The following is a 25081-nucleotide window of genomic DNA, read 5'->3' as shown; positions in this document are numbered from 1 at the left end:
TAAATAGTTTGGTTTGTAACAATTATTCTTTTTAAGTCACTTCTTTTCTCATGGGCAGTGCAAGAGGGAGAGAATGTGAACTGTCTATTTTGCCACGTCTGATTAGATAAGAGTGTGTGCATACATGTGTGATACCAGGTGGTAGTCGTACCTGCAGTGTGGCCAGCACTAGCTGCCAGGAGGTGCCCAGCACGGCCCCATGGCAGTGGGCCAGGTTCAACAAGGTTCGCATACACTGGATGTTCTTGGCAGTCAGCTGACAGGAGAGGACAAAATACACATACGTAAAGTAGTCTGAGATGAGAAAAAAAAATGTCAACATTATTATTACTATGGGGAAAATTTTAATTACAGCACATATAATGTGCGTCAGGGTCAAGGTCATTGTCCACGTGTTCTGAAATTTTACTATTGTCCTCAAGAGAATTTTGGCAAGAACGACTTGCCCTTATTCCTAACAGTTGTCCCTGACATAAATTTTGCCTTGAGAGAGTAACTGTTTTTATTTGGGCGTTATTATAAATGGGGGTGTTGTGCACATTATGCATATTAATAACACAGACAACCTGCATACAAATGGCTTTCTGTTGCATTTTATTTTGTTTGAGAGTAGGGGTGCATCTCTGTGTAACGGCTGAGCATAAAACTTCACAAACAATGTATGGGATTGCTTTTTTGTGCATTGCACGTTGATTCTTAGGGTTATACTTTCAACATTATAGCTCATAAATACTTAATCCTAGTCAAATCATAGTTCAAGGTTTGTCTTGTTTTGTTTTTTTGTTCTTGAAATGGTCTGGAGCCCATCTGGTCTCTTAAACTCATTTGTGCTCTGTCTTGCCATGGACTTTCAGGTCAGGACTACAGCTCTCTTTACGATTATTTAGGCTACTCAGGCTCTTCAACAGCAACAGTTTTCCTGTGTGAAGTGATTCACAGAAAATTGTTGATTATAAAATGTCTGTTAGCTTTGTTTTTGGAAACCTCCTTTTACTTTTTTTAATCTATATTTTATTTACATCCAAGTTATCACAGAAATGTTTGTGTGCTGCTCAGATTTGATAGTTATTTTATTGTATTTATTATTGCTAGATTTGTTTAGCTTTTATTGTCTCGTGAGGCACTTTGTAACATCTGTTTTTAATTACTATTTTCATTATCATTATCAAACTGCAACATTAAATAAAATGTTAATTGTCAAGTGTAACCCTTGCTTCTTCATAGCTTCGTCCACGTGTGTGCAAGTGTGTCCTTACCACCACAGTGCCCTGGGGCTGGGCAGTGAGCGGCTGCCCCACAGCCACCACCTGCTGATGAGATTCACTGGAGGGACTGATAATCTGCACACTCTGGCCCTGGATTGAATAGGCTGTGGAGTATACAGACAGAAACACACATGTGCAAACACACACAGGAGTCTTTAAATCAAAGCCTGTAATACACACAAACAGTTTTGGACCAAGCTTACGACATGCAAGAAAAGCTTTCTTAATTAACTCCAAGGCAAACATTCATCGTGAGTTGAGACCCAATTTGCCGGCTTTATCTCTAAGAGCTAATATGCAAATAATGAATGTCTGAGCGGTTGGTTTGAGAGCAGTGTGTGTGTGTGTGTGTGTGCGTGCGTGCGTGCGTGTCTGTCTACATTCTCCAGAAACGTTCTCTTTGGTTGCTAATTAGAAGCCACGGGCAAAAGTTATGGATTAACGCAATAAGAGGAGGGCAACAGGGACAGGTGAGGTACCAACAGTTCAACAGTTTACATGTCAAGCTCTCCGCATGCGTGTCCAACCATAGGAAACAGCCAAGGTGCTCATTAGTGTAACACAAAAAACACATGACTAGAGGCAATCCTCAGGGTTGTAAAGCAGAGTTTTATCTGTGTGTGGTATAGTTATGTATTGAATTTTGGATGCCTACAGGATGGCAACTCTACATACCAATCTCAGCCGTAAAGTGGTTTGCAGTATCATTTGGGCATTTCATGTTTATCTGTGCCGTACCTTTGCTTGAGAGGCTGGCAGAATTGCTGCTCAGCACAGTCAGGGCATAGTGCGGTGGCAAAGATGCCTTGCAGATTGCTGTGATGAAGGCATCACGAGGCGTCACCAGGCCCAGACGACCACACAGCGAGGCCATAGTGAGCTCTGCCTTCAGGATGTTCTCTGTGGCCGTCTCATCGGTGCTGAAGAGACGGGACAAGATGGGGGAACAAAGAGAGTGGAAACACATTTGAACAAATTCTGTTTTCAGTTTATGGACAATTCATTCTCTACTGCTTGGTTTCCAAAAGTGTGCATCCAACATGACTGGTGAAAGAGCAGTTATTGAAAAGAGAGTCCACTTACCTCGCGTCTAGTAGCAGAGACAGAGCAGCCAATAGACCACACCAGCAGGCACTGACCATCTCCTCCCACACCAGGTGGGCTCCTGAGAAAGAACCACAAAGCATTTGTGAGTTTATTCACGATGCACTTCACTTCTGTTTAAAAAGTACGAGAAAAGGTACAAAACAGGCCCCCATTTTGAATATCTTATGAAAGATACATGACACAAAGGCACAATACTGGCCACCAGGGGTCACAGATGTGCTACCACGAGAATCCTGATGGGTTTGGCTGTCATGCAGTTTTACACGGTCTGTAAACATATGTGTACAGGAAGCACAGATATTTTGTTTCACTTTGCTGCGCCTCTTGAAGCTTAGATATCTCTTTATATTCAATTTAGAACCTGCTTGTCTTCCTCCCACCCTGTTTATTCTCACCAGGTTGTGGCTGCCACTCTTGATCAGGATGAGCCTCCCTGAACTCAGCAGCTGCCTCCTCCTCTGTGGCCAATTCTCTTTCGATCATGGAGGTGATTCCCCGCACCAGGTCCAGTAGGGCACTGAAGGCCACGGACATGGCATAGCCCTCAGGGATGGATGGGGGCTCCACCTTGTCCAGCATCTCTAAACTGAAAGGTGACAAAAAGGGAGAAAACAAATGAGTTGAAGGTGTGAAATATATTTTTTGTTCATAAATTAATGATCACTAACATAACAAGATCCATCCATACATTTAAATGTGTGTGTGTAACTCTATTAAAAGAGCCTCCAAAACTAAAAGCTAGAAGTCTAATTACAGGAAATAGATTTTTTATAGATTTTCACAACATCAGAAAGGGTAATTGAGACAGCACCTCCCGTTGACAGAGGAAGGCTTCTGGCTATTATAATTCCCTGCACTTTAAAAACAGCTTTCCGGTGAAAATACAAAGACTAATGACAATAGCATTTTCACTTCTCATGCAGGGTTGAAACTTTGATCTCTGCCTTATTATGATCTCCTGTTGTTTAGTGCAAAGTCACTGATTATTGCTCGCAGGAGAAGCTTACTTAATAGTGATGCTACGAGCTCATGTTTGTGCCACTTAGCAGCACAGAGATGATAATCGCAACAACTCTTCACTTGTTCTGTGTGTTAGAAGATTTAAACGTGTGTACACATTACATAAAAATGATAAAGGCGGTCATACAATGTTTGTGTGATAACAACACTCACTATGTGGCCTTGGCACTGCCCTGGACACTAACAGTCATAAGAGGGATCCAGGTACCACGGTATTCAAATGCAGCCTGGGTGGTTAGGTTGCCGCTGACCCCTCCTGTCCCTGGGCCTCCCTGTGCTGTGCCCTGCGTCCCTGAACCTGACCCTCCTGGAAGGAGTGGATAAAAACAAGTAATTGCAGTGGATTAAGGCAAGCATGAGATTGGGAAAAAAGTAAAATATTAAAAAAAAAAGGTTTACTTTTTTATTTGAACACATTTAAATGACATCTACAGAATTAAGATGCATGTAAATGAAAATCAACTGACCAGCAGGTGCACTAACAGCAGTAGTGCTAGCATTGGGGACAATGAAGAGGGACTGGATGAAGGAGCCAAGGGCGTTGACGATGTCTCTGAAGACCTTAGTGGAGTGTTGTTTCATGTCATACGACTGGCAGAATGACCTAAAATAGGAAATTAACACAAGAGGTAAGCAAGGAACTGGCCACTATCTATAATAGTGGCATACTTAATTTGTTTACACCATTTAACCTTTGTAACATCCTGTTGGCAGCACCAATAGTATGAAAAGCTGAGAATACTAGCAGCTTATGTTATTTGGATGGTACAGGAGCATATACCACAGTGGTACTTTAGATTTTGTAGGTTTATTTTCCAGCATAGCTAAACCTCTGTTGTTGTAGAGGTAGATGAATCAGCAATTATAGACACATTAAGTATTATGACCAGATACATCACACTGTTTGGCTGCTAACTGAAGAGTCATTAAGGAACGATTAGCTACAATAAAGCAATATGCGCAAAGCACCTCAGTCTTTTTTTACCCGGAGCAGCTGTGAAATACAATATAGAGTATACAGAGTTCATATTTAAATTAAATAAGAGAAAACTACATTTTAAAGTTTTCACACTCATTAAATAAAATGTCCGGATGTTTTTTGTGTAGCTTAATATTCCTTACCGTAATAAATGTGGCTGCACACAAAGCCTATGGACTGATTCCACGGCCACAGCTCTCAGCCACTGTGGCTTCTCGCCATCCAGAAACTTCACCAGCAGAGACAAGAAGATCTCACACTCAGTCACCTGCCAGACAAACAAATGCATATCAGAATGGGACAGACATTTGGCCAGCTTTGCACTAACCTCTGGCAAAAATCCCTGAATCCCTTTGGGCCTTGATTAAGCTATTCTGTAGCTTACTAAGCCTCTTGCCTGAGTTGGGCAAAAGACCCATTTTCATTTTTCAAGGATTGATAGAGTATCACTTATTAAAAAAACAGCTGCAATGCTTAATTACTTCGACGCAGTTAAGCTCATTAAAGTGCCTGAAGCATAACTAAGACAAAACTGCAGGTCTCTAATCCAATGTTAATCAGACCAGATCAATTAAGTGTATCAGCTCTGTGCTGAAGAAAATCCCTTACTCCATCCATCATTTCTGACCAGTCAACCGTCACTTCAGACCACTTCCTTACCAATAAGCTGTAGAAGTGCTTGATGAGGACTGAGACAACCCGCAGCAGCCTCATACAGATGGGAAAGTAAGGTTTCTCTACAGGCGCTGGTGAGGCAGCGCTGCTGCTGCCCTGCCGGAACTTGATGTTGGGGGAGAAGAGCTTGATTACGAGGGGACACACTCGCTCCTTAAGCAGGAAACTGAATTCCTGGTGCTGGGTTGGAAACAAAGAATGAGAGTGGGGATCAGATCAAGCACAGTAACACCAATACACACTACTGTTAAAGAGTATTTTTTCACTGCATTGAGATTCATAACATCTGATGCTAAGCTCACATAAAAACGTACGGAAATCGGACAAAAAAAAAAATTCAAATGTCTGATAAAAATTAGAAATAAATTAAGAGGAACACACATTTATGTTATTATCTTTAAGGCCAACATTTTTGGAGTGCTATTCTAAATTCTCTTTTTAATAAGCTATAATATTTACCTGTAGGAACACCCCTGGAAAATCATTAAGAACAGACTCCAGCAGCTCCAGGCCAAACGTCCGGGTCATCTCTGTCATCCCTACCAGCCAGTAGGGGGCATCAGCATTCACCAGCTGACACAAGTCCTGCAGGGAGGTGCACAACAGTGTTTGAAAACAATGGAGTGTTATGGCCTACACACATAACAGCGGTTGCACTTTTGTGTGGTCATGCTTATCCTTCCCAACAGAGCTCAGTGGGTTGAGGAATGACAGAGGACTTGGAGACAAGGGACCTTTGAATCACTTCTGGCACATTTCACTTGATTGCAAAGATAAAGCAGTAACTTATTTTCCCCTTTAAAACAGAAGATTATGAAGATTATAACTGAACCAGTTTGTGCTGCTTCTCTCTAGTCCACAAATGATCATGAGTCATGTTTTCAAAAGGTTTCACAGGAGCCATGAGGGCAAAACATTGTGTAGAAGGCTGCTGCCCCCTGATGGACATACCTGGAACAGCATGTACGCATCTTTTGCACTTGGCCTCAGAGTACTGACAGACCGCCTGTTGGTGTTTCCTTGGACTGGAGGCTGCTGCTCTACAATGCCTGAGGGGGGAATAAGATGAAATGTTTATTTCAGGCCTATATGTAACTCATTGAGAGTACAAAATGTCCTATACTTATCACGACCTGTTTGTACCTACACATCACAAATATTCATTTTATTACCCGTTCATAAGCTGTTTCTCAATCACATTTTTTTGTTTATATTTTCTTCTGAACATTTTTTGACATTTTATAGACTACTATTACTATTAATTGTGAAAATCAGGAATTGTTGGTTGCGTCCCTATTTTGCTGCTGAAATCAGTAGTAGGAGTAGCTTTTATATATAGATTTGAGCTTGGCTTCCATAAAACCAATACGCAACCTGTATCCTACTCTGTACTCCATAAAGAAACGTATTCATCAGTGCACAATGTCTCAGGAATGGACGCTCTTCCATTAGTCCAGATGTCACATTTCTCTGTAAAAATATTGCAATCCAGCAATGTTTCAACATCCATCACTATCAAATCTCTTCATTTTTTCCTGAGATAGCAACAACATCGCCCTCCCTCCGACCTTTGAAACGCTCGTCCTCAGCCACCATCCTCTCAAAGACCACAGTGACGACCTGTCTGACGGTGGCAGCTGCTGTGTTGTTGGTGATGTTGTCCTTGGTGAAGTGCAGACGGAAACACAACACAATGGCCTGTGTCGGACAAAACATTAAAGTATGATGTAGTATATGCACATAAACATCATATATATGTTGTACAAACTGTGCCTTAAATAAATAATAAAGGACTAAAGCATAAAATAAAGGACTGGACGAGTGACATCACAGAGTAAAACAGGAGTCACAAAATTAATGTGAACAGAATGAGTCCTTAGTATACAGTTTATAGTCCATATAATTTGCATTTGGCACAGTGTTATGGCTCTGCACAAACTGGAGCAAAGATACCACACATATTTATTCATGGACATAATGAAACATTACAGGCACAATTTAATAATGGCTGGGGGATGACTCACTGAAACAGAACTTAGTTACATGGACATCTGCAAGGCTTTGAATCCATGAGTAGATACAAAAGAGCAAGGCATACAGTATATACACAAATAGTTTGTAAAATTGTTCTTGTACCTTGGAAAGTACTTCATCGTGTACAACTGTGTTGGTGGTAAGCAGGACCAGGACTGTCTGTAAAAGTTTCAGCTCCTCCAAACCATTCTCCATCAGTTGCCACAACATGTTGATGATGTTCCCCGCAGCTGCCTGTCATTTACACAAAAACACCATCAGCTGTTTACATTGATCTTATCAAATCTAAGCATAATACTGATCATGCACACGTACATGTAGTTCAACTCATGACGCAGTATCAGAGCTGGTAGACTGTCAGATTGAATGAAAGAGCCAGAGGTTCAGCCTGAGGTCACACAACCCAAAACCAAAAACACGCACAAAATACAAACTTGTGGGACCAGCTGCTGCTGCCTGCTTAGGGGTCACAACATCACACGAGTTCAATAACACCAACTCTATCTGCCAGTTAATATCATGTCACTTGATGCTAACAGTAAGTGACATGGCATGTCCTTTCTTAGGTCATACTGTTCAAAATACAAACACTCATCACGCAACCGCTATGAGCTCTGCTCTTTTGTGAAAGACTCTCTGGAGTCATAGAAGGACTCATTACTTACACAAAAAGAAAACAAGAAACATGTTAATTTCCATTTTATACCAGAGTTTTTGAAACTGTTTGATCCATACTAGGACTAACAGTGCCAATTATTGTTTGGTTTAAAAATGAATTATTTAGTCTATGAAATATACAAACACGAGATTGCTTTATGTCTGACCAACAGTCCTAAACCAAAAGACAGGAAATACATAATCATATAAAACAAAGAAGAGCAAAGCAAAGCAAATCAGCAAATCCTCGCATACAATTATAATTAGTAATGTTTTCATCACAAAGGTTGTTGCCTAGATATTACTAATGTTGACAGTTTTATTCCTGGAGTGTTGGGCACCACCAAATAGGAGCGTAATCCCTATAGGCACTTCAGTGTCTGTTCGGTCCTATTCCAACATTTTCTTTCAAACATTTGAACAGATCTCTCTCCTCCCCCAAGGGAACAAAATCACATTTTCTATCACCCCCTTCTCTCTACATGACAAACTATCAGACTCGGTTGTCTCCAGTGACACCGTAATAATCAATACTAAGGTTTCGTCTTATGAGTCCATCAGCTTGCTTTTAAACCCTGCAGTTCAGAGTTGCTGATGAAGTGGAGTGCCGGTGGCAAGAGAAAAGAGAGGAGTTACACTGTTCACTAGATAAGAGAAAGTGTGTGTTAAGGAGTATGTGAAGTGTGTGTCTTCGATGTTTAGACACGTTTGTTGGGAGCAACAATGTGTCTACAGCCACTCAAAGACAAGGATGAAGACCTCTGGCAAAGAGGAATAAAAAAAGACACAAAGACAAAATGCTATCGTTAAGGCCAAGAGACATTCCCAAAAAAACATCAGATTTGCTGAGAAAAATCTGCCTCACTTAGTCATGCTAAGCTGCTCATGAACAAAGGACTCAACCACTCAAGTAGGCCACAACATAGCTGACTTTATTATAGTCAGCATCTTTTAGGAGTCAACTTATGCAACAATATGAACTGAAGTGGATTCATGCTGAAACAATTAGTTAACATAAATAAATAAATCCAATTATAATGGTCATTTATGAAGTAAAAATGAAAAGACAACAGCTGGCACCAGATTTTTATATAATTATAAATCAAATGTTGTTTTGAAGAGACAAAGCAGGCAACAAGAAGATGTCACAAGAGGCTCTGGAAAATGGGCCGTTTTTTGGAATATTTGCGCAGTTAATCAAAAGAACATCTGATGAATTAGTAATGATAATTAGTTCTAGCCCAAAAGAGCATAATATGAACTGAAAGTTGAAAAGAAATATGGTCAAAGAGTTGATAAAAAAAAAAGACACCAAGTGACATACCATATCACATGTGTTGTATGAGAGGCTTTGCTCTGGGAGGGTAGAGCACTTAAGACTATCTCACCAAGGCAGAAGCTTTGAAACCTATGTTAACCTAATTAAATAAACGTCTGACATCGAAATTTAGAAAGCATGGGATGGCTCAATAAGCTTTTAATAACTGTCTTTTATGGTGTATTAACAAGGCAGTTGTGCAGCAGCTCCAGGGTGCCAGCTTTGAAATGGCTCTGATCTCAGGTCTGACTCCAGCTGGGTTATTTAAAAAGGTTCAAATACTCATCACCCGTCACATAAGCTTTTATTAAAATACATTTGTGTTGAAGAAATTATTCATTCACCCAGTTCCTGAGATGGATATTTAATTTCACCTTGTTCTTCAGGGCTGTTTAATTGCCACTGCACACACAGATCATGTGAAATTACTGTACTCGAGCTCACTAGTTACATTTTTCTAGGTCAGTGGTTTCCAATACAATGGTTGTGCTGAGACAGAAAGATGGTCAACAAATGCAGGAAAGACTGAGTAGCGGAGGAGGAAAGGGTCAGTTGGTGCCTCTCAGATGTAGCCACCAGTGACAGGAATGCATTTAAATGAACTAATATTTACCTTGCCTGATTGAAGATTGATGAGTTGCATTGATTCCTGTATTGAGCGTAATGAACTAGCCCTTAGGATATTAAAGGGCATGTGCCTAGGGTGGTAGGTGAACTTAAATTTGCAAGGAACCATGCACTGAATGTGCAACATCTTAATGAACCTGAGGACTTGTAAATTGGCCTTTACTTGGAATAAAGGCCAATGTACCGGCCTTTACTTGTTGGCCGGTATATTGGCAAATGAGAATCTACATTAGTCCGGTATAAATTTTGACAATCCATAATATGTTAACAAAACTAATCTTTGATATGGACAAAGGTAAGATCACTTGGAAAAACAAACAGCTGTGAAAAGTGATCGAGGGATTGCATGTCTATGAAAACACCATAAAGAAATTTTGCAGAAGTGGCGTTCTTGGGATGGGATAAAATGTTCTCCACAAGGATGTGTATTGACTCGACACCCTTGGAGATGATAATCACCTTGTGTCATTCTATAAAGTAGACTAACGCGAGAATCACCAACCCAAAGCGTTGGTAAAAATATGACAACCTGAGAATGAGACAATCAATTCTATTTCCCTAGAATTCCTTTTCCTTTCAATACAAATTAAGTAGGGGTGGAACGGTTCACAAAATCCATGGTTCGGTTCATATCACGGTTTTGTGGTCACCGTTTTCGGTTCGGTTCGGTATACGCTGATCGTTAGGAAATTCAATTATGTCGTGTATAGTCAGGTTAAAACTGAAAGAGTGAAGCAAGTGAAAGAATGGATAAAGTTCCCAAATAGAGATATTAATAGATAATTCACGCTGACTGGAGGAAGTCTAACCCAGAGACTTCACTTGCTCGTCTGCTACTCATTCAGAACGTAGCCGGCTGTTTGCGCTATCCTGCTCTGACTCGGCATCGAGGCTTGCGAGCTACAAGTCTGCTGTGTTTCCGGCATCGGGGCTCGCGGAAACACCATGGCCCTCATTTATCAATCTTGCGTGAAAACGGGTGCAGATCTGAGCGCAGAATTGGTGTTACGACAGGACCAACGTGTGATTTATGAAACATTCATATCTGACCAATTCCAGCGTACGAATGATCAGGTTTTGAGAAATGCGGTGGCTGACTTCGATCATCATTAACATGTTACGTCCTTAAATATTCCTGGTTCGGAGGCCTCGCCCACTGAGGTCAAACATGGAGAGAAGAAACACTGGCAAGATGAGAAACTTTTCCAAGATGGAGATCGGCATCCTGGCAGCGCTGGCACATCAAAGGCACTCCGTTCACTAATGCAATGTTGTGCAAAACTGAACAGGCCAAAATAAAAGCGCATACTTTCTCCGGGGTATACAGCAGCGTTCCCCCTTCTGGTCCGAGACAGAGCCACCTGACCGTCAGCAACCTGAAGCAGCGCTCCAATGTGACCCGTGTGCGCACTATTGAATCTGCATTCCTGTTCTGTAGTAGGGTTTGCCAGCAGGGTTATTAGGTATTCCGTTAATTAGTTGTCATATTTTATTTTACAAAAAAGTGGTATCAGTAAAAACGTGGGCTTTTTATTTTTTATTAAAATGTATTTATTTTGTTTTATTCGTTTTAAGAATCCGTTTTGATCTGTTCTAAATATGTGACTGCTTATGCTTAATGACAGCTGAGGTTTGTTTAATAATTATTTTCAGACTCTGCCAGATTTTGCTGTGCTGCACCGCAAATCCACAGACTCAGATTTGCGTACACGAGCTCAGACCTGACGTGAGATCTAATCGTAGCTTCCACTCACATCCAAATTGATAAATGCTGAGTCTTGCGTGGAAATGGTAGTACGCACGGTTTTCTGCCGTACGTTCGTTTGAAAAGTCAGGGCCCATATGTCTATGGGAAACAGCCAACTCGTAGCTTGTGAGCCTCTTCTTGTTTACTGGTGGCTGGCATCCAGCTCAGTGCCACCACCTGCTGCTCTGGAGTGTACACGCTTCGCCTCGTTAGTAAATGAAAAAAAGAAGTTGTGGGTGCCTATGAACTGAACGGTACACACGCACCCCGAACCGTAACAAGCGTACCGAACGGGACGGATTTTTTTGATGGTCTGTTCCACCCCTAAAATTAAGCTGTGCCTGTGATTACACAGTAAGCCGAGCTAAATTTTGCATTAGTTGGACTGCTGGAATAATTTGTGTTCATTCCGCCCCAACAGCCAGAATGCACTGCTGTTCATTAGACATAAGCGGTTTGTGTTTTCTGTTTGTAGATTGTGTCAGAGCATGTGTGTGTTTGTTTGTGTGCAGTTGAGCCTTTGACTAAACTCAGCACTCTCAGAGACTCCGGTTATTTCTCTCAACTCTCTTCCACTCTCCTTTAGAATGGTTTTATTGAGAGTATCCTGTGTTATTGTATTGTATGCTGGTGTGGACATTCTAAAATCAAAAACTGTGAAGAGCTGTGGTAATATCACAGGAAAACAGCCGGCTGACCCGTACCACCTGTACCTGACGTAGAAGGCAGGCAGGTTCTACATGGATATTGCTCATCCATTTTCACAGGAGTTCCAACCACTCCCTTCTGGTCAGAGGTGTGGACCCAAAGATAATAACCATCTAAGCAAAAACTCTCATAAAACAAAAGAAAAAAAAAGGATGTAAAAAAAAAAAAGTAAAATAATAAATAACAAAATAATGTTGTTAACTAAGGTAAATGATTTGTAGGACTCTAGGGAAACTAATGGACCAAGGGATGTGACACAAAATGATACATGACGGATGTGCATCATACTACCCATTTTTTTAAAGATAAAAGTTAACATGCTACGAAAAATGGGCCTTGCAGCCCACATCCACACAGGATGGTGGTGAAAAGGACACACTGAGGTTTGGTGGTGATGGGGTGAGGACACAGCAAACAGCAAACGTGGATTGTGGTGAAAAGTGCCAATTTATTCACAGTGCTATAAAATACGTGTTCCGGCACAATGGCAACCAAAAAAATAATAATTCAGAAAAAAACAAAAACAAAAATGAACCCACAGGTTTCTCAACTGAAATGGCACAAGCACAATTCTCCAGATACAACCTCTCTGCAAGCTGACGCTCTCCAGACTCCCACACTGAGGGCAGAAAAACCTTGCTTTAAATAAAGCCCTTCAATTAAGCTAATTGGTAGAAACCAACGTGACAGGGTGTTTTGTTATGTATAGTGATTCAGCAGATATTCTATCTATCACACACATACATTGAAATATAATTCATCATATATTTCAGTACTAATAATAATAACCTTATTATTTGCCTATAATTCAATAATAATTACACTGCAATACAGCCAATCATTTTGTATTGCGACAATAGCTTCCCCTGCTCATATCAACACTTCCTCTGTCCCAAACAGGGAATAAACTAGCCATTGTCATGGGGCTCGTGTTCCTTGGGGAAACAAAGTGATGCGGGACCAGGAAGTGAAAATAAGTGCTATCAGTGTACTGTTGGTGTAACGGAATGGAATGGGTTACAGAGCAGAATCAACGGATACCGCATCTTTCGCTATGATGTTCGTAGATGTTTGGTGAGTAACTGAAAGATGTGTAAATAACAAGGATCGCGCATGAAAGATTTGCTTTGCAGTTGCCGGCACCACGTGTAATCACAAACATTGAAAGATAGGTGTGTGTCTGTGTGCGTGTAAGCGTGTTTGTGCATGTAGGAGAAGATAGTCAGTTTAAATGTTGCAGGTAATGTCAGGTGAGTTGTGGAAAAGGAGGGGCTACCTTTTCACACGTGCACTTTAAATATCTGCCTGGACTGTGACAACAGTGATGATGGATGCCACAGATTATCTTAGGCTACTGTTATTTCTGTCCGCCTGATGTGTTTTTAAACGTGTCTGTTTTGTGCTGTATCACAAATTGCCTCCCAGAGGGCATTAAACTTTTTAAAGTCTTAGTCTCACTGTATGTTCAGGAAGTTAAGTTAAATTTTCCTCTTGTCAGCAGTCAACAAGACCAAGAGAGACTAATTACAGTACACTGCATCCAACAGTGAAGGCTGGCACCTCCGCAGCTTTGCTGCTGACAGGTTTAAAAGGGAGAGTGAAGATAAATCCACTTTTAAATCCCAGATTTAAAAAAAGTCCTTCAAGTCCTTCTTTTGCTTGGTAAACATTTCTTGCCTGTATATGTTATTGCATCATGCAGAAAGGCTTATAATATGCTAATCTCTATTTTAGTGGGCATATTTCTCAACTTTGAACATAAGTCCCTGTGTACTGTATGTATATCGCAACATTGTGAATATCAGGCTAGCTCCTGGTCCTTACCTCAGATACCACCTCATGGGACATGAGTCTCTGGATGGCAGCCAGACACAGCTGGGTGATCTTAGGCTCTTTGGTGCCACAACCCATCAGAAAGGGCTGCACGACCTCTGAGCTGTTCTCCTTCAGAGCTGCAGGAAAAGGACAGAGATCAGCCAAAAACTCACTGTACATGTTTTGGACATCTTAACAGATGCTTGATGAAGAAAAGTGCAAAGTTGCTTTCATTAGATTTACCTAAAATATTCATAATGTATTAAAATGAACCAGTATGAATCATTTTTGCATGAAAGACAACGTGCTCTTTAAAGAATCCCAATTAATGATTTTTATAACAGTATGAAGTACTGGTAGTGCAGAGAAGGGGTTGAAGAACAATTATTGAAAGCACAGATCAAATGGTCAAAATACTAAATAAAATTTACAGAACGGGAACATTCTGTGTAAATTTAAATAACTGTCTGTAGCAGCTCCACAGTGCTCAATAATTAATCCAATGTTGAGTTATGAAAAAAAAAAATTCTCTCTCAATGTTATTCCAATTCCTTTTAACTGTGAATGTTTGAGGACATATTAATACAGAAATATTACCATGAATTTTTAAATTCTACAGCAACATCTAAGTGTGGACTCCACACATTGGTGCTTTCTCATGCTTTGGAGGAAGTGCTTTGAATCTGACTACCTGGATCATTTTCACCTTCATTACACTGGATTTAGTTTCTTAGATTCATATAACCTGCACAACGGGTTTGACCATTCAATCTCACCCTCAACACCTCATTACGCTGCTGTGACAACTCACAAATTCAGTCTGGAAACAAAGATATATTAACCCTCCTGTAATGAGCTGCTGTAACGATTACTGTTTACAGAGTGGCAGCCTCAGTCGGACAGTCATCAGTGGAAATCGGAAAATGTCGAGTATGTGTCAACTCTGCAAATGCTACTAAAAGCTGGACTTTGTGTATGAGGACAGCACTGAAACATTTCTTTAGAGAACAGACGCATGTGAAAGTGCTTCACAGTGAATTCAGAACGTGCAGGTATGCAAAAGGCTAAATGTATTCAATCACCTCTTAAACAAAGCTGAGGGATGAGTGACAATACATATTACTTAGTTCTCCCTTACTGTACAGTGCACTGGGGATACAACCTATATCACAATATATATATATATATATATTTTTGGGAGGAATTAAACGCCGTATCCTCACAGTATATTACACATCTGTATGTGACTTGCCACATTCTGACTTCATAAATAAAACAAAAGTAAAAAAAAAAAAAGAGTGGCTACTGTGGCTCTGCACAAAATGTGTCATGTGAATATAAAAACATGTGTTCTTTTGATAGCGTTTATTTTTTCAGTCACATGGGACAGTGTACAATTGCCAATAATAACACTGGGGGAAAAAATGGAAATATACCAAAGATAGTGTTCAAAATGGCAACTTTGTCACTGTAATTCAAAGCCAAACTACAACGAACGAAACAAGAGAAGACTACCAAGAATAACCTCACCTGCATGAGCAAATCATATCTAAATAACTCAAATTGACACATTATTTTATGGGGAATTCATTTTCAAATCAGATTAAAATGCATGTTCATACCAAGTGGCAGACAGATTTCCAAGTTTCCAAATCGACACCACTCTCACTCTCTCACTTACCTGCTAGTATGTCTGTATTCCTGGCTGCAATGGTCTTAATTTTCACAATGCCAGACTCTGCAGCCTAAGGGTCAAAAAGAAAAGACGACACATTTACATCAGATGTAACATGTTTCAAAAGGTGCTGGTGGTGCAGCAGCAACACTGTGGTAGAGGCATCAGACACAATCTCTTATTGTGATGGCCGCAGGGGAGAAACAGCTAGGCCTGACTGCTAAGAGACGGAAGGAGGGCAAGTGATCTGTTGAGAAGGGGCTTCAACTTTAGAGGGATGTGCTGATTTCCCCAGCGATGTGTCTGGCAGGGGAGGTAAGATATGGAAAGGGGGGATAGAGGAATGTCAAGAGACAGGAAGGGCAGGAGGGGGGAATGACATGGAGACAGACTAAATGTGAGCCAGTCGGTGTCTGTGTGAGAGAGAACAGAGATACTGAGTATTTACCAGTCAAAACAGAGGCTGCCGCTGTCATCTTTCTACAACAACCACAAGTGAACTGCCACTGAAAAAGCTGTCAAGATATTCTCTCCTTCTCGCTAACCTCTGCTCATACTCTCTCCAGCATTTTTCTCCATCAGTAACCCCCCCCTACCCTTTTCAGCTTCCTTCATAAATCGTCCTCTCTTCTTCTCAGACTATTTCTGTCTTAATAACCATGAGAAAACAACACTTTTCATACAGCAAATAATCTGTCTAAGAGATACAGGGTGCAAATGTGTACCTTGAGACAACTGTGCTGTAAGTGTACATATTTTAAGACCATATTAGATTGTTTATCTCTTTTATCAGTCATCTCAATGAGCATTTTTTTTTTTTGGCAACCTGATGCTGAGGTAACGACTATCTGCAAAGCCCACACATGGCAGGAAAGAAGCACACGGTAAACAAAGACAGCCTGTCCAGCATACATTTAACTATTCTATTTATCTACTTGATTTATAATAAGGTTACTGAGCTCCCTTCTCGAATCCATAGTTATCCTATAATCTGTGCAGTCACAAATTCTAACATTGTGAGAAACATTCTGAAAAATGCAGCAGTAGTAATAAGCAAATCATACAACTTTAGATTAGACACCCTTGATGAAGGGAAATAATGCAGCTGCCCCTTATGTTGGAGTGGCTGAAATATTTGGCTAACAACAAGATTGCATCACTTGTCATTTAAATAGCAACAAGGTCAGGACACAGTGGAAGTCAACAATTTATAACCTGCCCCGCAGTCTGTTACTAAACAACCGTTGGTTAGCCTGTCGGGCTGTTCATACAAACTGTGCTCTGGCATTTTACCATGCAACTCCTTAAAAAGTTAATCTTCAAAAAATGCTAGTCTCCGTCTTCTCCTTTGTTCCTTGAATGGAGCCACTGAGGTCTTAACAGGGCAATGAGGGGAACACAGTGAGCCTTTTTAGTCCCAAATAATTACAAGCATGCTGCGGCTGCTTTCAATATTCCCACAGACTGAGACTATAAATATACTCTACCTACATGTTTGACAGATAACTGAAAAGACAAGTGGCAGAACTGCAAAGTTTGAGGATAGCGGGGAAGTTTTTAAAGAAACAAACGATACAAATGACACAAACCAATTTAATTCCATTTAAAATCAGACCTCATTTACAGCAGTTGTCTGATGAGTTTTGGACTGCATCCATTAGTAAATTGACCAATTAGTCGAAGGACAGAAACTTGAAGTGAACAATTTTGATTCAAAGTCTTTTTGTCAAGGAAAAATGTGATTTGCCATTTTTTGCTAGCACTTTTTTAATTGTCTGATAAAATAAGTTATTTGATGATATCTGATGGGCTTTCTTCATAATAATCTTAGCAAAACAATTAACCAGTTGATAAAAAAATAGTGATGACTCATTCATGAAAAAGAAATCTCAGTCGCAGTATAAGATGAGCTGTGCTTCAGTAACTGCAGGTTTACAGATGTCTCCACACCTGTGAACCTGTATGCTTTATTGGTGCCTATATACATGTACACGGTACATGCCTATATAAGCTAACTGCACACTGTGCCGCAGCTGTCAATCTAGTCAACGGAAATGAGTCACCCAGAAATTCTGCAGCCCATAGCCCAAGGACAGTGAGAGATATGAGAACGTTTCCTCCTTTCACCAACTTTTACAGTAAATAGTGCTTCCCCTTCAAATACTTCTGATGTTAGCGTTTAAAGATCCAGTTTTCCCAAAGTGGCCATGCATGTTGAAAAAAAGAGAACACATTAATGGAGCAATATAATTGGGGGACTATTTATCCAAATATTTGGCCCTAAGGATGTTGTTCAATGATAACAGTGGATGCTTGAAAGGTGATTTAACAGGATATTATCTTCTGTGATTTGCTGAGGCTGATGTTGATGAGACACAAGAGTGCCATCTTGGAAAATAATCTTGTACAATGTTGTCTGTACTCTGCAAAACTCGTCAAAACATTTTTTTTGTTTCATGGCTGCGGAATTCAAATTGTTAAGTCAAATAAAACCAATTAACCAGTAAGTGCCTCTATCAGAAGCATTGTTTGTGTGTGTTCCGTCTGTAGTCGAACAAGGATCCCCATCATGATAAACCAATGATGGTATATTGCTGCATGTGGAAAAACATTTTGCGCACAAAATCTTTTCAGTCTCTTCAGTGAAAACCTTTTAATACTGGCCTTCTTTTTGATTGAGTTCAAGGCTGAATGAAAATAGTGAAAGAAACCACATTTATCCACCTACTTCCGCACAGAAAGTGCTGTTTGAGATTTCTGTTGTAGAGTACAACTTTTCTCTACAAAAACTGTCAGCATTATGAAGTCACCGCTATGTGTAAGGAAATACCACTGGCCTGCTTATGTCTTTTAACAGAGAGACAAAATTCCACCCCCATCCAATTAACTCTGCACCATATTAGGGTTTTACTGGTATCCAATATGACAAAATGTTCTAACTAAATGTGGCCGATTGCTGATGCTGAACCAATGCATGCACATATTTTTTTCCACCTACTTTAAAACATTATTATAGATATCATGAAGGCCAACTTGCAGATGCATGACATACAATGTTTTTAAAAATGTACACATTCACTAGGCGAAATAAGAAACCTGCTTAGTCAATGCTTAATTTAAGCGTAAGCTTATTGACAGAAATATTCATTTCAGACCGATGCTAGTATTCAATTTTTAAAACGTTCATTGGGTGAAGATGAAGGATGAAGATATTAAAAACTATGTTCCGTGCTAATATTTCAGAATTCTATAAATGCAAACCAAAATACAGTCCTGAGCAAATCTGACTGTTAAATCTCAACGACAGGTAGAAAACAACATTAAAATCTTTTCTCTGCTGTACAGATGATGTCAGGCCCAAGACACATAAAAAGTGCTGGGTACTTTCAGTTCTTCTACGGACTCTTAAAAGCAGAACTGACCCATGTCTGAGTGCCAGCTCATTTTTTCTGAAAACTGACATTAGCGAAGCTCATCACAGAATGACTTCCTTAGAAACATGCTGGGAGAGTTTTAAAACTCAGCAGTTTTTTGGAACTGACTTAGCATATTATGAAAAAGGCTTATTCAGTCAGAACTTCAGTGCAATAGTGTCAGTTCACCAAATCCTTCACTCCGTGTTGTTACTTTGTCTCTGTGCAGCTGAGCTTAGACGACCTGTCTCGCTAATGACTTGTGCTAACTGATCCATACAAAGGTTGCCCATAACGCTTTCATTAATTCTGCAGGTTTTCCCAAGACAAGCAGTCGCATTTCACTGGGAGCTACAGACAGTTGACAGGCCCTGACTCATCCACAGTGAGAGAGTGGAGAGCTGGCTGGCTGATGCTTTATTTTCACCTAGGCAAAAGCAATCAGAGCACAACAAACAGCAAAGCCCTGGTGGTTTCACCGACTGCTACTCAATGAAAGAGAGGTAGAGTGTGAAGCTACGATGCAGAAAAATCAATAAGAGTCTTCTTGGCTGCTCTTAACCCTGAGAAACCACTGTCTGTGTTGCAATGTCACTGTGGGAGACAGACTGGGAAACATGGGAGGAACTGGAATGGAGATTGGGATATGAAGATGGGGCTTCTTCAGTTTTATTTTGCAATAAGAAAAGAACACCCCGGTATTAAGTTTTTTAATTTACTAACATACGTAACAGTAATTCATTTAACAAATGTCTCAGGTGGGAATTTATTTAAAATTGGGAAAAGCTGAAAATCTGTGTAAAACAAACCAAAAGAAATTCAGGAGTTCCATTCAATAAACTGGAAATCTTAAACAGAAATTTAAGTGTGAACAGAATAAAGACTACAAAATAGGCATGCAAATAATATGAATTCCCAACGAACACACCAACACACTCAGCTTGTTTGTAGCACAAATACATCCTAGGAAATGTAACCATGATGGCTCAAACTGGAAAAGGTTGTTTCAATCACAACACTATCAACTGGAGCACGAGTGAGCTGAGGCTGTGGGAAACATCAAAGTGGCTCCTTGCACTGCTGTGATCCCTAAGGGGAGATGTTGGTGGGGACCAGGACACACGGGTGATGATTAATCAATATTGACGGAGATGCTGCCTTCATGATGCCCCCCAGGGTAAGGACCAGCAAGCAGTCTGGGATGTGAGACCAGTGTGCTTTTTTTGGTCCTGCATGACTGCCACACAGCTCATAGTGAAGTGTGAGCCACTTAAGTCAAGGGATCAGTCTGCGGTGTCCAAAGCACAAAGGAACAGGAAGCGTTTGCTGAACTATTTGTCTTTCTCATTGTAATGCTGTCTTTAACCAAGGTGAGCTGAGGGGAAAAACAAACTAAGCCAGTGTAGCCTGATATGTATTTTCCCTGCTGAGCTGGCTGTCAAATATTTTCATGGCCCTGAAAGCCTCACATACAGTACAGCATTTCACCTAATGGCCCCCGTGACCACCGTTATATATGCAGGCAAACAGTGAGCTTGCTATACCTGCTGGGAATTAGAAGGAATTAAGGTAAAGAGGCTCTGACTGAGATGGTGTCAGTTGAATTACATAACTTTGGCAATACATAGCATCTGTATGTCTACACAGTTAGCAAATTGAACATGGGCAAACCATGACAGAGTAAATGGAGGATGTGTTTATCTAATATTGTATGTCACCATCCTCTTAACAGGTTTATTTTTTGTCCATCTAACAAAAGTATGTTCAAAAGAACATACAATCAATCGCCAACTGTTTACATCAGTTAATCATTTTGAGTCAAATGTTGCAAATGTGAACATTTGTGGCTTGTTGACATAAGACATTTGAGGATCATCTCGGGCATAAGGTGACAACAATCAATATTTTATAAACCAAAGAACTTATTGAGAAAATGACTGACAGACAATCCTAATGAAATGAATCATTAGTTGTAGTCCCTCAATACAATATATATTACAGATGTAAGTGAACTCTGACTGAAACCCAGTGGACTGCTGGAAACAGACAACGCATATAATACAAAGGGTTGTGTCGTTTGGAGCAAAGTGGATTCACATACCCTGGGTTGACTGTTGCCTTCTATGTTAGAATCTAACAATACACATACACTGTAAGAGGCCCTGACAGTGCACCTCCTTGTACTATTCTCTTCTCAAACCAAGCCACGATCTCACCAAGACTGCTGCACAACGAAGCCAGTGAGTAACTCCGAGGAACACAAAAAACTAAATACTGAATGAATGTATGTTCTGTAAGACTGGAGGAATGATTGCTTCTGCTGCACTAATGCTGGCAAGCTTACTGCAACACCAACTCGAAATGTGAGAAGCTAAGACAGACCTATATAAGCGAAACAGAGGTCTTCTATGACAAATAATAATACAAAATAATTCTTAAAAAATAGAATTTTTGCTGGAAATAGCTCATCTGAGCATGGTCCCCTCATAAAACCATCATAGGAAAATAAGAGCAACATGTCTAGAGACACAACGTCACGGTCACTCAGGATCATTCACAAACCTGAAGATGTACAAGTGAGGAGATACAGTTTGTATGTTTGTGTATTTGTTTGGTGATATGTGAGTCCTAATCACTGTTATTCTGAAACCAGGAGAGAACTGCATTCATGAGTGGGCACTGCTCAGGTTAGCCATTTCAAGCATAAAATCTTTAGTTTTTTCACATTTTGTCAAAGAAAACCTTTGTTTGGCTTGTGTAGGTCTGTCTAGCATCTCACATTTCATACAGTACATAACTTCCAATTAAAAACTAAGCATCCAGTGTAGACATGTTTAAATCTTAGTGCTAGCATTACATAGACATTCACACACTGGTTTGCTTTGCACAGGTTTTACTGCTAGGGGTAAATAAGACATCTGTTTGGTGTACAGATACAAATACCCTGAAGCCAGTAAAAACACTTAGCTAGTTGCATGGCGCTATTAGGTAAATACAAACGTGGGTCAGCTAAGTTCGTTCGGGTTACCTCCGACTAACATTATAAGAATGTTACACATTAGCTTTTTTTTTTTTTTTTAACCTAAAAAGGTTAGACACAGGCCATTTTAATCACTTGTGCCAGCTACTGGAAGGGCCCTCTAGCTGACACAACTTTTAATTTACCCGTACAGTGTGAGGACAGCTCAGTGTCCACATCACCCACAGACTGGAGGCCCTGGTGGTTTGAGGGGGGAACGGGCTCAAACAGGCACATACGTACACATCTATGAAAATTACACTCAGATTCACAAACGAGACAACCTGCTGAACGCCATGGATACGGCTCAGTGAAGCTAACTAGCCGGCTAACCTCTTTGACTGGGGGGAATTTCTTCTTGCACTCCATGGACAGAGACCGCAGGTCCGTCTGCATGTTCTCCAGCAATTTCTTCACCGCTTCGGGACTGCTGGTCGACATCTTTGACGGCGTCTTCGACAGAAATCTCGAGAAACTTCAAACGATACGGAATGCCGGAGCGCAGTCGCCCCCCGCCCATCCACAGCGGGAATATAATCCGTCGCTACTTTATTCGGCTCCCCTGGAAAGGAAAATAAAAACGCCGCGGTCCATTGACACAGTATCCCACTTCTCAGCTTCGGGCGCCCGTGCGCTGGAGAGCAGCGATGACACCGGCATATGTTCCTCTTCCTCACAGCCCGTTGACATTAGCTCCGTGAAGTAGCATCGTTACCCCTTTATTCCTGGCTCTTAAGGCTGCTCACTATCGAAGATATTTGCCAAATTGAGCAGTCTGCCATCAGCGGCCGACAAGTCCACTTTCCTTCCCACAATGCTTCGGTGGACAGTGACACGTCAGTCGGACTTCCGTAAACAGTGACCGAGTCAGGGTAATGACGACAGCGACCCCTGCTGGGAGACATGGGTACTGATAGAGACACGCCTGGACGCAGTTATGTGGACTCACACCGCCTAAAGGTTAAAGTAAGAAGTTGCAGCGGCAGTTACAGACACTTCTGCTTTTATAAATGTGTTTTGTAGTAATTATACATTGTTGGAACGTAATTACCTGAAATCTTAACTCTTTTTAATTCCTTTTAGACTGTGCTAATCAGAGCACTTTTTATCCTTTTTTACTGTTTTAATCTCTCCCGTGTTTTAGCCTTTATGCTTTTATTTTTTATAGTCTCTCATGTTTTCGGCTCTTATGCTTTCATGTTTTAATCCCTCGTGTTTTTAGCCTCTAAGCGTTTATGTTTTAGTCCCTCGTGTTTTTTTAGCCTCCATACTTTAACCTTTTACTGTTTTAGTCTATCAGTTTTTAATCTCCAGTGTTTCCTCATGGGGGCCTGCCAGATTGGGAGTTGTCTCTGGCCTGGCCGCGGGGGGTGCTGTCCCGTGGACAGTTCCGGCCCGGGTGACTAGAGGGCTCTGCACCTTGGTGCGGGGCTTCCTGTCTGCCCGGGTTGGGGTGGTCTCTGTGTGGCGGCGCTCCCAGCGACCTTGGACTGGGATCTCTCCCAGTGTGGTTGGCCCCCCCAAAGGTAGCTTCCTCTGCGCCTCAGGTCTCGCTGCCCAGCCATGTCTCTGTAGTGACAGCTAGTGTTTGTGTAGGTGTGAGTGTGTGTGTCTGTGTGCGTATGTGTGAGTGTGTGTATGAGTGTGTATATATTTGTGTATGTCTCTGTGCATGACTGTGGGGGTGGGAGGGTTGGGTTCTTTTAATTTTCTTCTCCTGACTTTATTTGATGTTTCTCTTTTTCTGCTGTCTGTACAAGGCACTTTGCAATACTTTTCTGTATGAAAAGCGCCATATAAATAAAGGTTGATTTGATTTGATTTGAATAATAAAGTTCCTAGACCTACTGGACGTATGTGGCCGTACATTTAATTCATGTGTGGAAGTGATTGACATGAGAATATCAAATTTCTCCTTCTTTATTACACTTCTGCATATCAAATGACAATATCTATCTAAAAAATGTACTCACTAAAGTTTGGTGTAAATTAAGATCTTGCATCCGAAACAGTTTTATAACATATGATGAATTGTTATGGTAAAACTGGCCAACAGTATATGAAGTAGGCTAGTTAAAAGGAACTCAGATTCCAGCAGCTACACCTTTAAAATGCTGCTTGCACATGCATCATTATATTAAAGGTACACTGTGTAGTTTGGAGGAAGACATTTTATTCAGAAGAGAAAGATCTTCATTGACTGATTTTTCTAAAAAACAGATTTTTTCACAACTTAAACTAAATACACAAACAGACCAAAACCTTATACTGTTTAACTTCAAATTTTCCGAACACTGCCACCTTTCAAGCTTCAAACAGATTTCAGGGGACCTTATTTTCCTCTGATAATAGCTTATTTATTCAGTGATTCATGAGTTTGTTTTATTACCTCATTAATGTTGATATTACATTTTCAAATTTCTTCTTCAAAACAAATAGTTGCAGTTTAATAAAGTAATGAGATATGTGATGATTTAACACTGTTCTGTACAGAGAATACTTTTACTTCTGAAAGGTTTAAGTATAGTTACTTATAGTTTATTTATAGAAAATATAAAAAGCAAATGCTTGGTCTCTGAATAGGGCATTTTTACACTACGAAATTGTTAACTGTACTTTTTGACGGACAATCTGACTTCCTGCACCATTGAAATTACACAACCAATGATTAAAACTCATATATTAATCTAATAAACTGGGATCTAGAGAACAAGAAATAATGAAAACCTATATGTGTATGTGTCCGATTTCAACTTCTTGCACCTGCTCACAACATACACCCAGATCCTATTTCATTAGGTGCACTTACTATAGAGGTATTTATTTTACAGTTATCATGACATAGGACAGCATGCTAAAGTGATGGGATGAGATGCATTAAAGTAATATTGCAGCATTTGTCAGCCTGGATATTGTGTGTGAGACTGAAAAATGACATGTGCATGATATGACACGGTAAACAGGCACACCCATTCCCTGAGGCTGCATGATGACAACCAGAAGCAGCCCACACACCACCTGT

At 40.5% G+C, this 25081-nt stretch overlaps 1 protein-coding gene across 4 annotated transcripts in view; it reads right to left on the bottom strand.

The window, feature by feature from the left end:
- The window catches only part of mon2 (MON2 homolog, regulator of endosome-to-Golgi trafficking), a 40714-nt gene extending 17827 nt beyond the window's left edge, over positions 1 to 22887 (bottom strand). For all 4 annotated transcript variants that reach the window (XM_030424946.1, XM_030424948.1, XM_030424947.1 and 1 more), the window contains exons 1-16: positions 22393 to 22887; positions 15634 to 15697; positions 13962 to 14089; positions 7183 to 7314; positions 6615 to 6744; positions 5998 to 6095; positions 5506 to 5631; positions 5032 to 5226; positions 4515 to 4639; positions 3860 to 3996; positions 3546 to 3699; positions 2768 to 2958; positions 2349 to 2430; positions 2004 to 2185; positions 1257 to 1369; positions 152 to 256 (exon numbers count right to left, since the gene is read on the bottom strand). In XM_030424946.1, coding sequence (XP_030280806.1) covers positions 152 to 256; positions 1257 to 1369; positions 2004 to 2185; positions 2349 to 2430; positions 2768 to 2958; positions 3546 to 3699; positions 3860 to 3996; positions 4515 to 4639; positions 5032 to 5226; positions 5506 to 5631; positions 5998 to 6095; positions 6615 to 6744; positions 7183 to 7314; positions 13962 to 14089; positions 15634 to 15697; positions 22393 to 22500 — 2070 coding nt within the window. In that variant the 5' untranslated portion in view covers positions 22501 to 22887. The remainder of the gene's footprint in view (positions 1 to 151; positions 257 to 1256; positions 1370 to 2003; positions 2186 to 2348; positions 2431 to 2767; positions 2959 to 3545; positions 3700 to 3859; positions 3997 to 4514; positions 4640 to 5031; positions 5227 to 5505; positions 5632 to 5997; positions 6096 to 6614; positions 6745 to 7182; positions 7315 to 13961; positions 14090 to 15633; positions 15698 to 22392) is intronic.
- Between the last annotated feature and the right edge of the window lie 2194 nt (positions 22888 to 25081).

Source organism: Sparus aurata, chromosome 8, assembly GCF_900880675.1.
Source record: "Sparus aurata chromosome 8, fSpaAur1.1, whole genome shotgun sequence".
NCBI lineage: Eukaryota > Metazoa > Chordata > Actinopteri > Spariformes > Sparidae > Sparus > Sparus aurata.
This window is presented reverse-complemented; position numbering and strand designations above follow the sequence as displayed.